This window comes from Otolemur garnettii, unplaced genomic scaffold, assembly GCF_000181295.1.
Source record: "Otolemur garnettii isolate 467f Iridium unplaced genomic scaffold, OtoGar3 scaffold00324, whole genome shotgun sequence".
NCBI lineage: Eukaryota > Metazoa > Chordata > Mammalia > Primates > Galagidae > Otolemur > Otolemur garnettii.
In genome coordinates this window covers 71,766-83,104 of record NW_003852719.1, presented here as the reverse complement: position 1 = coordinate 83,104, position 11,339 = coordinate 71,766, and the positions used below count along the sequence as shown (strand labels likewise).

The 11,339-nt window shown below is 44.5% G+C and overlaps 1 protein-coding gene across 1 annotated transcript in view; it reads left to right on the top strand.

Moving 5' to 3' along the window:
- Nucleotides 1-11,339, top strand: part of LOC100950505 (E3 ubiquitin-protein ligase SH3RF1) — a 55,211-nt gene that overhangs the window by 2,966 nt on the left and 40,906 nt on the right. The window contains exons 2-3 of the mRNA XM_023509055.1: nt 4,837-5,112; nt 6,153-6,248. Of these exons, the coding sequence (XP_023364823.1) occupies nt 4,837-5,112; nt 6,153-6,248 (372 nt within the window). The remainder of the gene's footprint in view (nt 1-4,836; nt 5,113-6,152; nt 6,249-11,339) is intronic.

Below are 11,339 nucleotides of genomic sequence, written 5' to 3'. Positions count from 1 at the left end.
CAGCAACCTCCAACTCCTGGGCTCAAGCGAGTCTCCTGCCTCAGTCTCCCAAGTAGCTGGGACCACAGGCACCTGCCACAACGCCCGGCTATTTTTTTTTCGGTTGCAGCCATTGTTGTTGTTTGGTGGGCCCGGGCTGGATTCGAACCCGCCACCTTGGGTGTATGTGGCTGTTGCCTTAGCCACTTGAGCCACAGGCGCCGAGCCTCCTCAAACTTTTTAAACGGGGCCAGTTCACTGTCCCTCAGACCGTTGGAGGGCCAGACTGCAGGCCCTGGGATGAATCGGCTGCTAAGCAGGACAGGCAGCAGTGGCAAAAACACCCGGCGGGCCGGATAAATGTCTTAAGTAGGCTTCATGTGGCCCACAGGCCATAGTTTGAGGACGCCTGCTAGTCTAGACTTGGCACAGGGAAAACTTGTTCCTTTATTGCTCTTCGAAGTTGTTTAATCCTTTATCCTCAATCACCTGCAGTCTTAAACTCACCTGCAGTGAGTGTAAGTCTTTGAAAAGATCACAGAACTTTGTCTTGAAATCAGAGTAGAATTCATTTTATTGATAATGGGAAACCTTCTTGAGAGGCACTTGACACGGAATTGCTTTCTAGCCTCTTAGAATTGAATTGAAAAAGAGCATAAGAAAGCACAGTCAAATGCACAGAGGTTTTGCTCATGGTTAGGTTGCCACAAGCTTTATGATTGTTTCTCTGTGGTGATTTATCATGGTAATAACTTTAGCAGTCCTGATGTGTCTGTGTGAAGTAATGAATTTGCAGTTGCATCACAGAAATGTAGCTCTGTAATAAGCATTCATTCTCCTTACTGCTTGTTCCTTTAGAATACACGACAATTTTAGGAATGTGTAGTAGATTTGTATTGTGGAAATTTAGTAAGTCCCTCACCCCACAGCTGCTGCTGGTTGTGGAAGGGATCTGTGAGGAAATTCATCCCTTCAGCTCTCACATCAGCATGTCACAGCAGAGCCATGTTGTGGCTGCTCTCCCAGGTGTGGCTGTTCTCCCAGGTATGGCTCAGAGTGGTCTTACATGTGTGTCCCTGTGGCAGACTTTGGGCAGACTGGACCACGCAGAGCTAACTGAGGTGGGGAAGCAGGCATACTGGTGAATAGAGTCATTTGTTGCTGGGTCTATGATAGGATTTTCAGTTAATTCATGTGGACTCTGCTGCCTATAGGCTTGTCAGGATGAACTACAGCCACGTCTAAAATGCCATCCCCTATTAATTGGTATGTGTTAGTGAATTTATAATTTCTAATGTTCATCTAGAAGATGAATGGATTCTACTTGGAAAACAAATGTGTGCTTCAAAAAATGCATATTTCAAAATCCTGGATGTTTCCTGGGAGGGACATTCTTTGCATTGTTGTGCTGTGAATATGTATTTAAAATGTCATTGCTGTCCAGTTCACCCAAAAGGAGCTGTGCCCAGCTGCATGCAGGCTCATATGTTGTCAGTGCCCTGCTTGGCTGGTGAACGGGCTTGATGATGGTCTCAGTAAGAGTTCACACAGATGGTGCCTACTATGTGCTGGGCCTTTGAGCTGTGGCTCATAGTCCCAAACTCACAAAGTCCTCACAACAAGCCAAACAGACAAAGAGGCACAGAGAGGTTGGTTAACCTGCCTGAGGCTACACAGCTAGAAAGTGGGATTCAAGCTAGGCAGGCTGTTAGGGGGGTCTCTGCTCCCCTGGTGCAAGTTTCACCTGCCCGTCACAGTGGGTACACTCAGAGCAATGTTATCCTTGTCACAGTCTTATTTATGGGTGTATTGACTTATTGTCATTGTTATTTCCTTAAACCTGTCTGGAAATGTGGTAAAGCTATGTTGACTGAGCTTCCAGATACACACAGTTCAGTAGAGAGTGTGGTGTGGTGTCTGCAAGGGCAGCAAAAAGTTAAGAGTTTTCCTCCCATGTAGTTGGACGCTGAATGGAGCAGGACCATGGTCCCTGGTGGTCATTTCTTTCCTGGGGAAGCCTCGGACACAGCGGAATTGCTGACAAGATTAGGTCAAGCAAACATGAGAGGGTTCGTACTTTTAGAGGCCACGTCTTAGGATAGGTCTGGAAGTCAGAGAGCATGTGAGCACCTCGGTGCTTCTGGAAGCCCTGAATCCTCCCCTCCCAGGAAACAGACCTCTTGGGCAACTCTGATTAACCAGCAATATTGGGGGGACCAAGCCAAGGCAGGGTGACTACAGGGAACATTTTGAGAGCAAGAATTACTATTCCTAAACTGGAATATCTCTCTAAATGGAGATTTAGAGTCTGTCCTACCTAAATATTCCAGTTACTTTACAGTCCAAATGGACTGTTGAAAACCGTCATGCTCTCTCTGTTGCCAGCAAGGCTATAAAGCTGCAATCTACTTTTTTGGGGGTGTGGGGCAGTAATTTGAGTTGTGCTAACTACTCCTCTATTAGCAAGGTTAAACTTTAAAAAATGAAAATTCGACTACTTGAAGTCTGTGTGTAGCATACAGTTCTCTGCCTGCCTGCCCTGGGTCTGTTTTCCACGCACTTGGGTCTTGCCATGCCCCTTGGTGCTTCAGACTCCTGTGTGACTAGCCCTCGCCTAAGAACACAGCAGTTTAAACTTTTATTGTCGTTTCAAGATCCTTTTTCTCCCCCATAGTTCTTGTGCAGGGTACTGAGGCCCCCACACACCCTTGTCCCTCTGGGGTACTGCCTGGCTAATTTCTGTGTCCTTGGAGACTCCTCAGGTGTCACTGCCTCCAGGAAACTTTCCATGTCCCCACCCCCAGGCCCGAAGACCTGTTCTTTGCCCCCATAAGCAGCGTGTGAGTCTCTGTCACTATATTTATTGTCCGGTAAAAAGAGAAAGCTCTATAAATATTTTCTGGGTGAAAGAATAAATGAGTAAGGACACAAAAAGCAAGTGTTCTATAATCTCTCTCCATGGATTATTGTAGACACATTTGAGTTCCCCAAGAGTCCAGAGACACTGAAGGTGACACCTTAGAGCTCAAGAATGAGTATTAAGGCAGCCAGAAAGTATCACATCTGATCCATCCAGTGGTCAAGGTGCCCTAGGGTATGCGCCTATACTTTTTTCTTTTCTTTCTTTCTTTCCCTTTTTTTTTTTTTTTTTTGTGACAGAGTCTCATTCTCACCCTGGTTAGAGTGCAGTGGCCTCAGCCTACCTCACAGCAACCTCCAACTCCTGGGCTCAAGTGATCTTCCTGCCTTAGTCTCCTGAGTAGCTGGGACTATAGGTGCCCACTACAACACGTGACTAGTTTTTCTATTTTTAGTAGAGACAGGGTCTCACTCTTTCTCAGGCTGGCCTTGAACTCCTAAGTTTAAGGGATCAGCCTCCTGGAGTGCTGGGAGCCACTGCACTCAGCCCACATTTAAACTTGTACTATTTAAAACCATAATGCAATGTAGTAACACCACATGCCTCCTCTCTTCACTTATCAGCCTAGGAGTGCTCTATATCTAGGGGACAGCACAGCTAGGTGGTCTTTAGACTGTGACAGGCCCCATCTGTGCACTTGTTGTGCCCACCCCGGGGGTCGCCTACCCAAAGACCACTCACAATCACAAATCGATGCAAAAAGCAAGAGGCAGGTTTATTGCTGGCGCGTCGGGGTTCCTCAGTCACAAGGGGGAAGGAACCCCGAGAGGCTGTTACAAGCTGCTTTTAAAGCGAAAAACTACATGCAGGGGGGGTGAGGGGGCGTTAGGGTATGAGGCGGTTGGTGATTGGGGAATTCATAACTTGCAGGGTTGCTGGGCAGTTTTGCTCTGGGGACTTTTTGCGACGGTTATTTTTAGCGCGGGTATGAGGGAGTAGGGAGAGGGTAGGGTGTTGCCTCCAGGTGCAAGAGTCTGATATGCGGGTAGAATGTTTTCATTGTTTTAGGGCCTCCTTACTGCCCTGTGGCCTAACACACTCTGGGAGGGCAGGGGCCCTGATGACCTCCCTAGTTGCTGTGTCCAGGTTTTCTCACAAAGCTGATCTTCACTGAATACTTGCTGAGCTCATAGTGAGGTCTATGCCCACATCAAAAACAGTGTCAGGGGCTCAGCACCTGTAGCTCAAGTGGCTAAGGCACTACCCATATACACCAGAGCTGGCGGGTTCAAATCCAGCCCAGGCCTGCCAAACAACAATGACAACCACAACCAAAGAATGGCACCTGTAGTCCCAGCTACTTGGAAGGCTGAGGCAGTAGAATCACTTAAGCCCGGGAGTTGGAGGTTGCTATGAGCTGTGATGCCACAACACTCTACCCGGGATGACAGCTTGAGGCTCTGTCTCAAAAAACAAAAAAACCCCAAAACAGTGTCAGGGAAAGGTTTGTCTAAAAGTCAAACTCTTATTTTCATCAGACAAACTTAAGAGCAGTTAGTAAATCAGTAAAATGTGCTTCTGTTTAAAAATTGTTTTCCTCAGTGCTTATCATTTATCCTAATGAATAAAGTAGTTAATGTAGTGAATTTTGTTTTTTATGAGTTCATGAATTACTTACCAAGAAGGTCAATGTAGCAGTCGTATTCTGTGTACTGATAACCTCAGACTAATAAGGCCAGGGCCTCCGCAGAGTCACACTGAGAAGGAGAAACGCCAGCTCATAGCTGGGGTGTGGAAACTGCTGTTCTCCTCTTTGGTGGACATTGATCTTGTATTTGCTATTCATCGGTAGTGCACGTATATACCTTTTTAGGTGAGGGGTGAAGTGTGGATTTGCCTTTGATTTAAACACAAGGATTTAAACACAAGGATAATACAGTGATATTTTCAGAGACGCTTTTGGATGGTTCTTTTATTACAATTTCTTTCTTTCTAAGGGCATACCTCAGCTACCATGTGCCAAAGCATTATACAACTATGAAGGGAAAGAGCCTGGAGACCTTAAATTCAGCAAAGGAGACATCGTCATCTTGCGCCGGCAGGTGGATGAAAACTGGTACCATGGAGAAGTCAATGGGATCCATGGCTTTTTCCCTACCAACTTCGTGCAGATTATCAAACCGTTACCTCAGCCCCCACCTCAGTGCAAAGCCCTCTATGACTTCGAAGTGAAAGACAGGGAAGCGGACAAAGACTGCCTTCCTTTCTCAAAGGTACAGTTGGAGCTGACTGGATTCCTGGCAATATGGCTTGTGTTTCCTTTTGCAAAGAGGTACGGGAGTTCTGTGTGAGCTACTGCACTGTGCTTCTAAAAATACCTACACGCAGTCTTTAAGGCACAAGGGACGAGATTTTGTGTGCAGAATTCTTACATGAAAATAGTTTGGCTAACACTCTGTGTGGTGTCACTTTCACATTTAGAGCCTAAATTTATTTCTAAGCTATTTTAAAGGGTGTGTGTAGCACTCAGGGATTTTAAAGTACTGAGTTATGAATGACAAAATGAAACATCATGACTTCCTTATTTTACATGTAAATTTCTTTGCTTTAAAGCACACAGGAATATATTTCCTGATTTGATAAAACGGTTCAAAGTTTTAAGGAGAATATTGTGTTTTTTTGGTAGAGAGCAGTGGGATATGCATGTGAATGGGCATTTGGTGTATTATCAGAGAGAAAGTGAGGAGCATCTTGAGAATCAGTCTCAAACACCTGGTGCCAGGAGTGTCCTGTTCCAGGTCACTGGTGGGATTAGGAGGCGGCAGCATTTCAGGTCCCAACTTGCAGATCTAGACAAAAGCAACAGCCAGCCCCTTTGTGGAAGGAGCCCATGGCCTCACAGCTGTCTGAAAGGATGCTAGGTGGACTGGTAGCTGCATCTAGTGCATGAGAATGCAGAATTCATGTGCTAAAGCAGTGATTCTCAACCTTCCTAATGCCTCCTAATGCTGCGACCCTTTCATACAGCTCCTTATGTTGTGGTGACCCCCAACCATAAAATTATTTTCATTGCTACTTCATAATTGTAATTTTGCTACTATTGTGAATCATAAGGTAAATATCTGATATGCAGGATGTATTTTCATTGTTACAGAGGGGTTGCGACCCACAGGTTAAGAACTGCTATGCTAAAGGGATGTCATAGCTCTTTAACTCACACCCTCCAAAACCTGAGTCTTCTTACTGAAAAGGACAAGTAAATGTAAGCTCAACAGAAGCAGATGAACTAATAACTTCCCATTCATCCCTTCAGGATGACATCCTGACTGTGATCCGCAGGGTGGATGAAAACTGGGCTGAAGGGATGCTGGCAGACAAGATAGGCATATTTCCAATTTCATACGTCGAGGTGAGTTAATCCCTAGAAACTTGGTTCATGTTAGTCTTCAGCTAAGTAAAGAAATCTCAGTCATAATCTGAGGGTTAAAAAGTCCTTTACAACACATGGTGCCAGGAGTGTCCTGTTCCAAGTCACAGGGGGGATTAGGAGGAACTCTCTGTCCTGGGCTTGTGAAAGTTTTCAGTGCTTCCCTTTACCTCCCTGCTATGAGCACCCCATATCCCTTGCAGTGCCCTTCTGCCTGCTGCTGGTCACCCACACTGTCTCCAGGGTCTCTGTCCCATCTGCCAGCCTTCGGAGCAGAAAGCTGACCAAGTTCCTAAGCAAGGTGGGGGATCAGTGTGTGTGTTTATTGGTTTTTACTTCTTTTGTTGTCTGAACCCGAGAGTGGCCTGCAGAGTAGGTCTACACTAAACATTTAAGTAAGTGACTGAATCTCCCTCCAGCCCAGCCCAGCCACCTTTATACTCTGCTTTATTCAGAAAGCTCATGGCCAAGCTTGACATAGTGTGGTCTCTTAAGAGAACATGTATAGGTGGCTCACGCCTGTAATCCCAGCACTCTTAAAGGCTGAGGCAGGAGGATCCCTTGAGCTCAGGAGTTTGAGAGCAGCCTGAGCAAGAGTGAGACCCCATTTCCACTAAAATTAGAAAAACTAGTGTGGTGGCTTCAGCTACTCAGGAGGCTAAGGCAGGAAGATCTCTTAAGCCTCTTAAGTTTGAGTTTTCTGTGAGCTATGATGATGTCACAGCACTGTACCCAGGATGACAGAGTGAGACTCTGTCTCAGGGAGAAAAAAAAAGAGAGAGACATTGTCTAAAGTAATATTGCTGTATTATTTAAAGAAAATAACACTAGTTAAAAATGAACTAAGAAGTTATAATTTACAGTTACCTTCTTTGTATCATTGTCCTAAACTAAATGTCCTTTAGGTAAGAGTTTGTTGCTGAAAACAAAATAGAAGGCATTTTCAAAGGAAGAAGCAGAGCCCAACAGCAATATGAGTTACTTGAGGTCACAGAAGACTTCTGGGAAGAAGTGAGGCCATAGGCTCGGCGCCTGTGGCTCAAGCAGCTAAGGCGCCAGCCACATACACCTGAGCTGGTGGGTTCGAATCCAGCCCGGGCCCGCCAAACAGCAATGATGGCTGCAACCAAAAAATAGCTAGGCGCTATGGCGGATGCCTGTAGTCCCAGCTACTTGGGAGGTGGAGGCAGGAGACTCACTTGAGCCTAGGAGTTGGAGGTTGCTGTGAGCTGTGATGCCATAGCACTCTACCCAGGGGGACAGCTTGAGGCTCTGTTTTAAAAAAAAAAAAGAAGTGAGGCCATAGTGGATTACTGTGTGATGGGTAAATAGGATTAACCCAGAGAAATGGAAAAGGTGTATTTTATGGCAGGAAGAACATCCAGACAGGAGACCAGCATGTGCAAAAGCCTGAAATAAGAAAGAGCACAGATTGTTTGAGAAATAGAAAGTAATTCTGTTGTTTAAAACATCAAAGAATACACATCTTAAGCTTGTAAAAATGAAAAACTACCATCATTATTTTGCCATCTTTTTATCTGAGACATTTGTTTTGGCATGATTCTGAAACCCAAAATGACAAATTGTCATTGTAGCCAGCACTTAATTTCCGCTGTACACAGTGAGGTTGCCAAAGTCTTCATAAAAAAAAATCACTTTTGACTACTATATATCCATGGGAAAGTAATTCATAACATGTATGAGTCTAAAATTTTATCCATACCCTTCATATGTTCCTGTATATTGAAATAATTTTTTCTTCCTTTGAAAGTAAACAATAGAAAAAAATATCCTTAGGCAGTCCTTCCTGCACATGCTGTGTATGTTCTAACTTTGGGTCATGGAAAATTGCAAGTGTTTCCAAGATGTGAATAGTTACACCTAAGGGTGTGGGGAAGCACAAGATTAGTAATGGAAGCCTGTCATTACTTGTTAGGTATCATCAACATCACATGCTGATACCGGGTCTGTGATGCGTGAAAAAGGATTGCTGTGTTTCTGTATCTTTGTGCAGATGGGCATAAAAGATCCACCCAGGGCAAGTCCAGAGTCACTCCGACTCATTAAAATTATTTACTCTGACTCAAGGTAGAAAGATTGACTTCTGCCCAAGCGTGGAAAGTCTTATTCTTCTGCCTCTTTTCTTTCAAGCATCAAATGAGCATTTTCCTTGTTTGAACCAGAATTTTATATAAGAAGAGGTACAGGAAGGATCACCTGAGAATTAAGGATATTGTTTTCTATTGCTACCATTTGAGATATGGTAAACAAACTACTCATCTTTAGGAGCCTATAAGCCTTTGACATCAGGAGCAGTGAGGTTCCTGGTGGGGAGCAGAATATTTAGGCATTTGTGGTTTAGTCCTTAGGGAATAAAGTAGAGGCAGATTTCAGTCACAACCTATGAAAATTCGATAATTTCTTTTTTTTTTTTATTTTTTTTGAGACAGAGCCTCAAGCTGTCCCCCTGGGTAGAGTGCTGTGGCATCACAGCTCACAGCAACCTCCAACTCCTGGGCTCAAGCGAGTCTCTTGCCTCCGCCTCCCAAGTAGCTGGGACCACAGGCGCCCGCCACAATGCCTGGCTATTTTTTGGTTGCAGCCGTCATTGTTGTTTGGCAGGTCCGGGCTGGGGATTCGAACCCGCCACCTTAGGTGTATGTGGCTGGTGCCTTAGCTGGTTGAGCTATAGGCGCCGAGCTGAAAATTCGATAATTTCAATAGACTACCTTACGGGAAACCCTCAGATGGGGTAAAGCAAACTAGGAATCAAAAACTGAGACTTTTTCCTGAGTAATGTCTTTCTCTCATTCTGTACCCTGTTTCATATTTGGCCAATTTTAGGGCCCAGTCTCTAATATAAAAACAGCCTTGTTACAAAAATTCACTTGTAAATAATCTTTATTTATTTATTTATTTTTTTGAGATAGAGTCTCACTATGTTATCCTGGGTAGAGTGCTGTGGCATCACAGCTCACAGCAACCTCAAACTTTTGAGCTTAAGCAATCCTCTTACCTTAGCCTCCCAAGTAGCTGGGACTACAGGCGCCCCCCACAATGCCCAGTTATTTTTTTGTTGCAGTTTTCATTGTTGTTTTAGCTGGCCTGGGCTGGGTTTGAACCCTCCAGCCTCGGTGTATGTGGCTGGCGCCCTATCAACTGAGCTATAGGTACCACCAAGTAAATAATCTTCTTATATCTTATAAACATTTCCATTTCCATCAGTGTTAGGTGATTTTGCTTTTTATTTTAACTGTGCTGCCAAACTGTTACCTGCCAGAAGTTTTGAGAAAATGGAATGAGATGCTGTGTCTTGGGTCTGAGACCACTGTGCATGAGACCTCAGATTGGGTCATGGCCCAGAGCAGGCCAGAGTATGAAAATAGTCTAGCACAGTAGTTAACAAATGAAAGGACCTTACCACCACACATGATAAAGGAAACCGAAACTCCTCCTGGTTGGTTTGCTTTGGCAATGGAAATGCCCAACGATCTTGACTGTGGGAGAAACTCTGAACAGATGGTCCTGGGTGTGGGATTGAGGATCTGGGGTAAATCACCAGGCCAGAGGTTCAGTGTGGAGCTGTGGATTAACTTGCAAGGGGCTAAACGTTGGAGGTGGATAAAGAGAGGAGAGAGCAGGATGGAGGAGGTAAGAGGTACTGCAGGGGCAGTTGGCTCACCCTTTCTTCTTCACTCATCCTCTTCTCCCTCAGCCCCTATAATGGGGACACAGACCTACACTGATGTCAGGCAATAAAATATGGTGGTAGTATGTTCACTTGCAAACACATCTCCTCTTACCAAAGCAAAACAGCTTACTTACTAAAGTAAAACACAAAATTCTTTAAGGCCTGAATAGAGAAAGAGAATCTAGCTGGGGGAAGTGAATAAAGGAAAGAATGGCTATATAAATGGCCTAAATTACATCCCCTGGGGTCCTTGTCTAGCTCTTAAGATAGAGTCTCTTGCTATGGTTCTCTCATCAGACCCCCCAGTCAAGCCTTAAAGCTGGTGGGTTCTATTCTGCTTGGACAGTGCATCCTTCACTTCAGCAAACTTGAAAGTAGTAAAGGTTAAGAGTTTTGTGGGGAAATCCAAGTGATATGTATAAGAGGCTATTTTTATTAAAGGCTAAATGCAGTTAAAAAAGAATTAACAGCCTGTTTTTTTCTTTGGTCAAGAACACCAGTTTTCTGTAAAATAGAATGGAAGATTTTAACCCCATTAATTTGGAGCTGACTCATGAAAGTTTAACAGTCATTTGGACAAGGATGACATGATTCTTAGCAAACAAAAGGTCTGAATAGAGTAAGAGCTGAATATGATGATTTTTGAGGTTTTTCAGACATAGTTGTATATCGTAGGCTTGTGGTGAACTATAAGTTGTTTTTTTGTTTTGAGACAAAGTCTCACTGCTACCCTCAGTAGAGTGCCATGGCGTCATAGCTCACAGCAATCTCAGACTCCTGGGTTCAAGTGATCCTCTTGTCTCAGCTTTCCAAGTAGTTGAGACTACAGGCATCCATCACAATGCCTGGCTATTTTTAGAGACCGGGTCTGATTCTGGCTCAGGCTGGTCTGAACTCCTGAGCTGAAGCAATCTACCTGCCTCACCCTCCCAGAGTGTAGTGTGAGCAACCAAGCCCCGCTGAACTATAAATTTTTACTAAGTTTCTCAATTTATTTTGATTCCTCATCATTTGTTTGAAACATCACACACTCATTTTCCCAACAAGAAAAAGTTTTTTGCAGGGCTGGGTACCATGGCTCATCCCTGTAATCCTAGTAAGACTATGTCAGAAAAACCTCAAAAATCATCATATTCAGCTCTTACTCTATTCAGACCTTTTGTTTGCTAAGAATCGTGTCATCTTTGTCCAAATGACTGTTAAACTTTCATGAGTCAGCTCCAAATTAATGGGGTTAAAATCAGAGGCCAAGGCTCAGCGCCTATAGCTCAACCGGCTAAGGCAAGAGCCACGTACACCTAAGGTGGTGGGTTCGAATCCCCAGCCCGGACCCGCCAAACAACAATGACGGCTGCAACCAAAAAATAGCCGGGCGTTGTGGC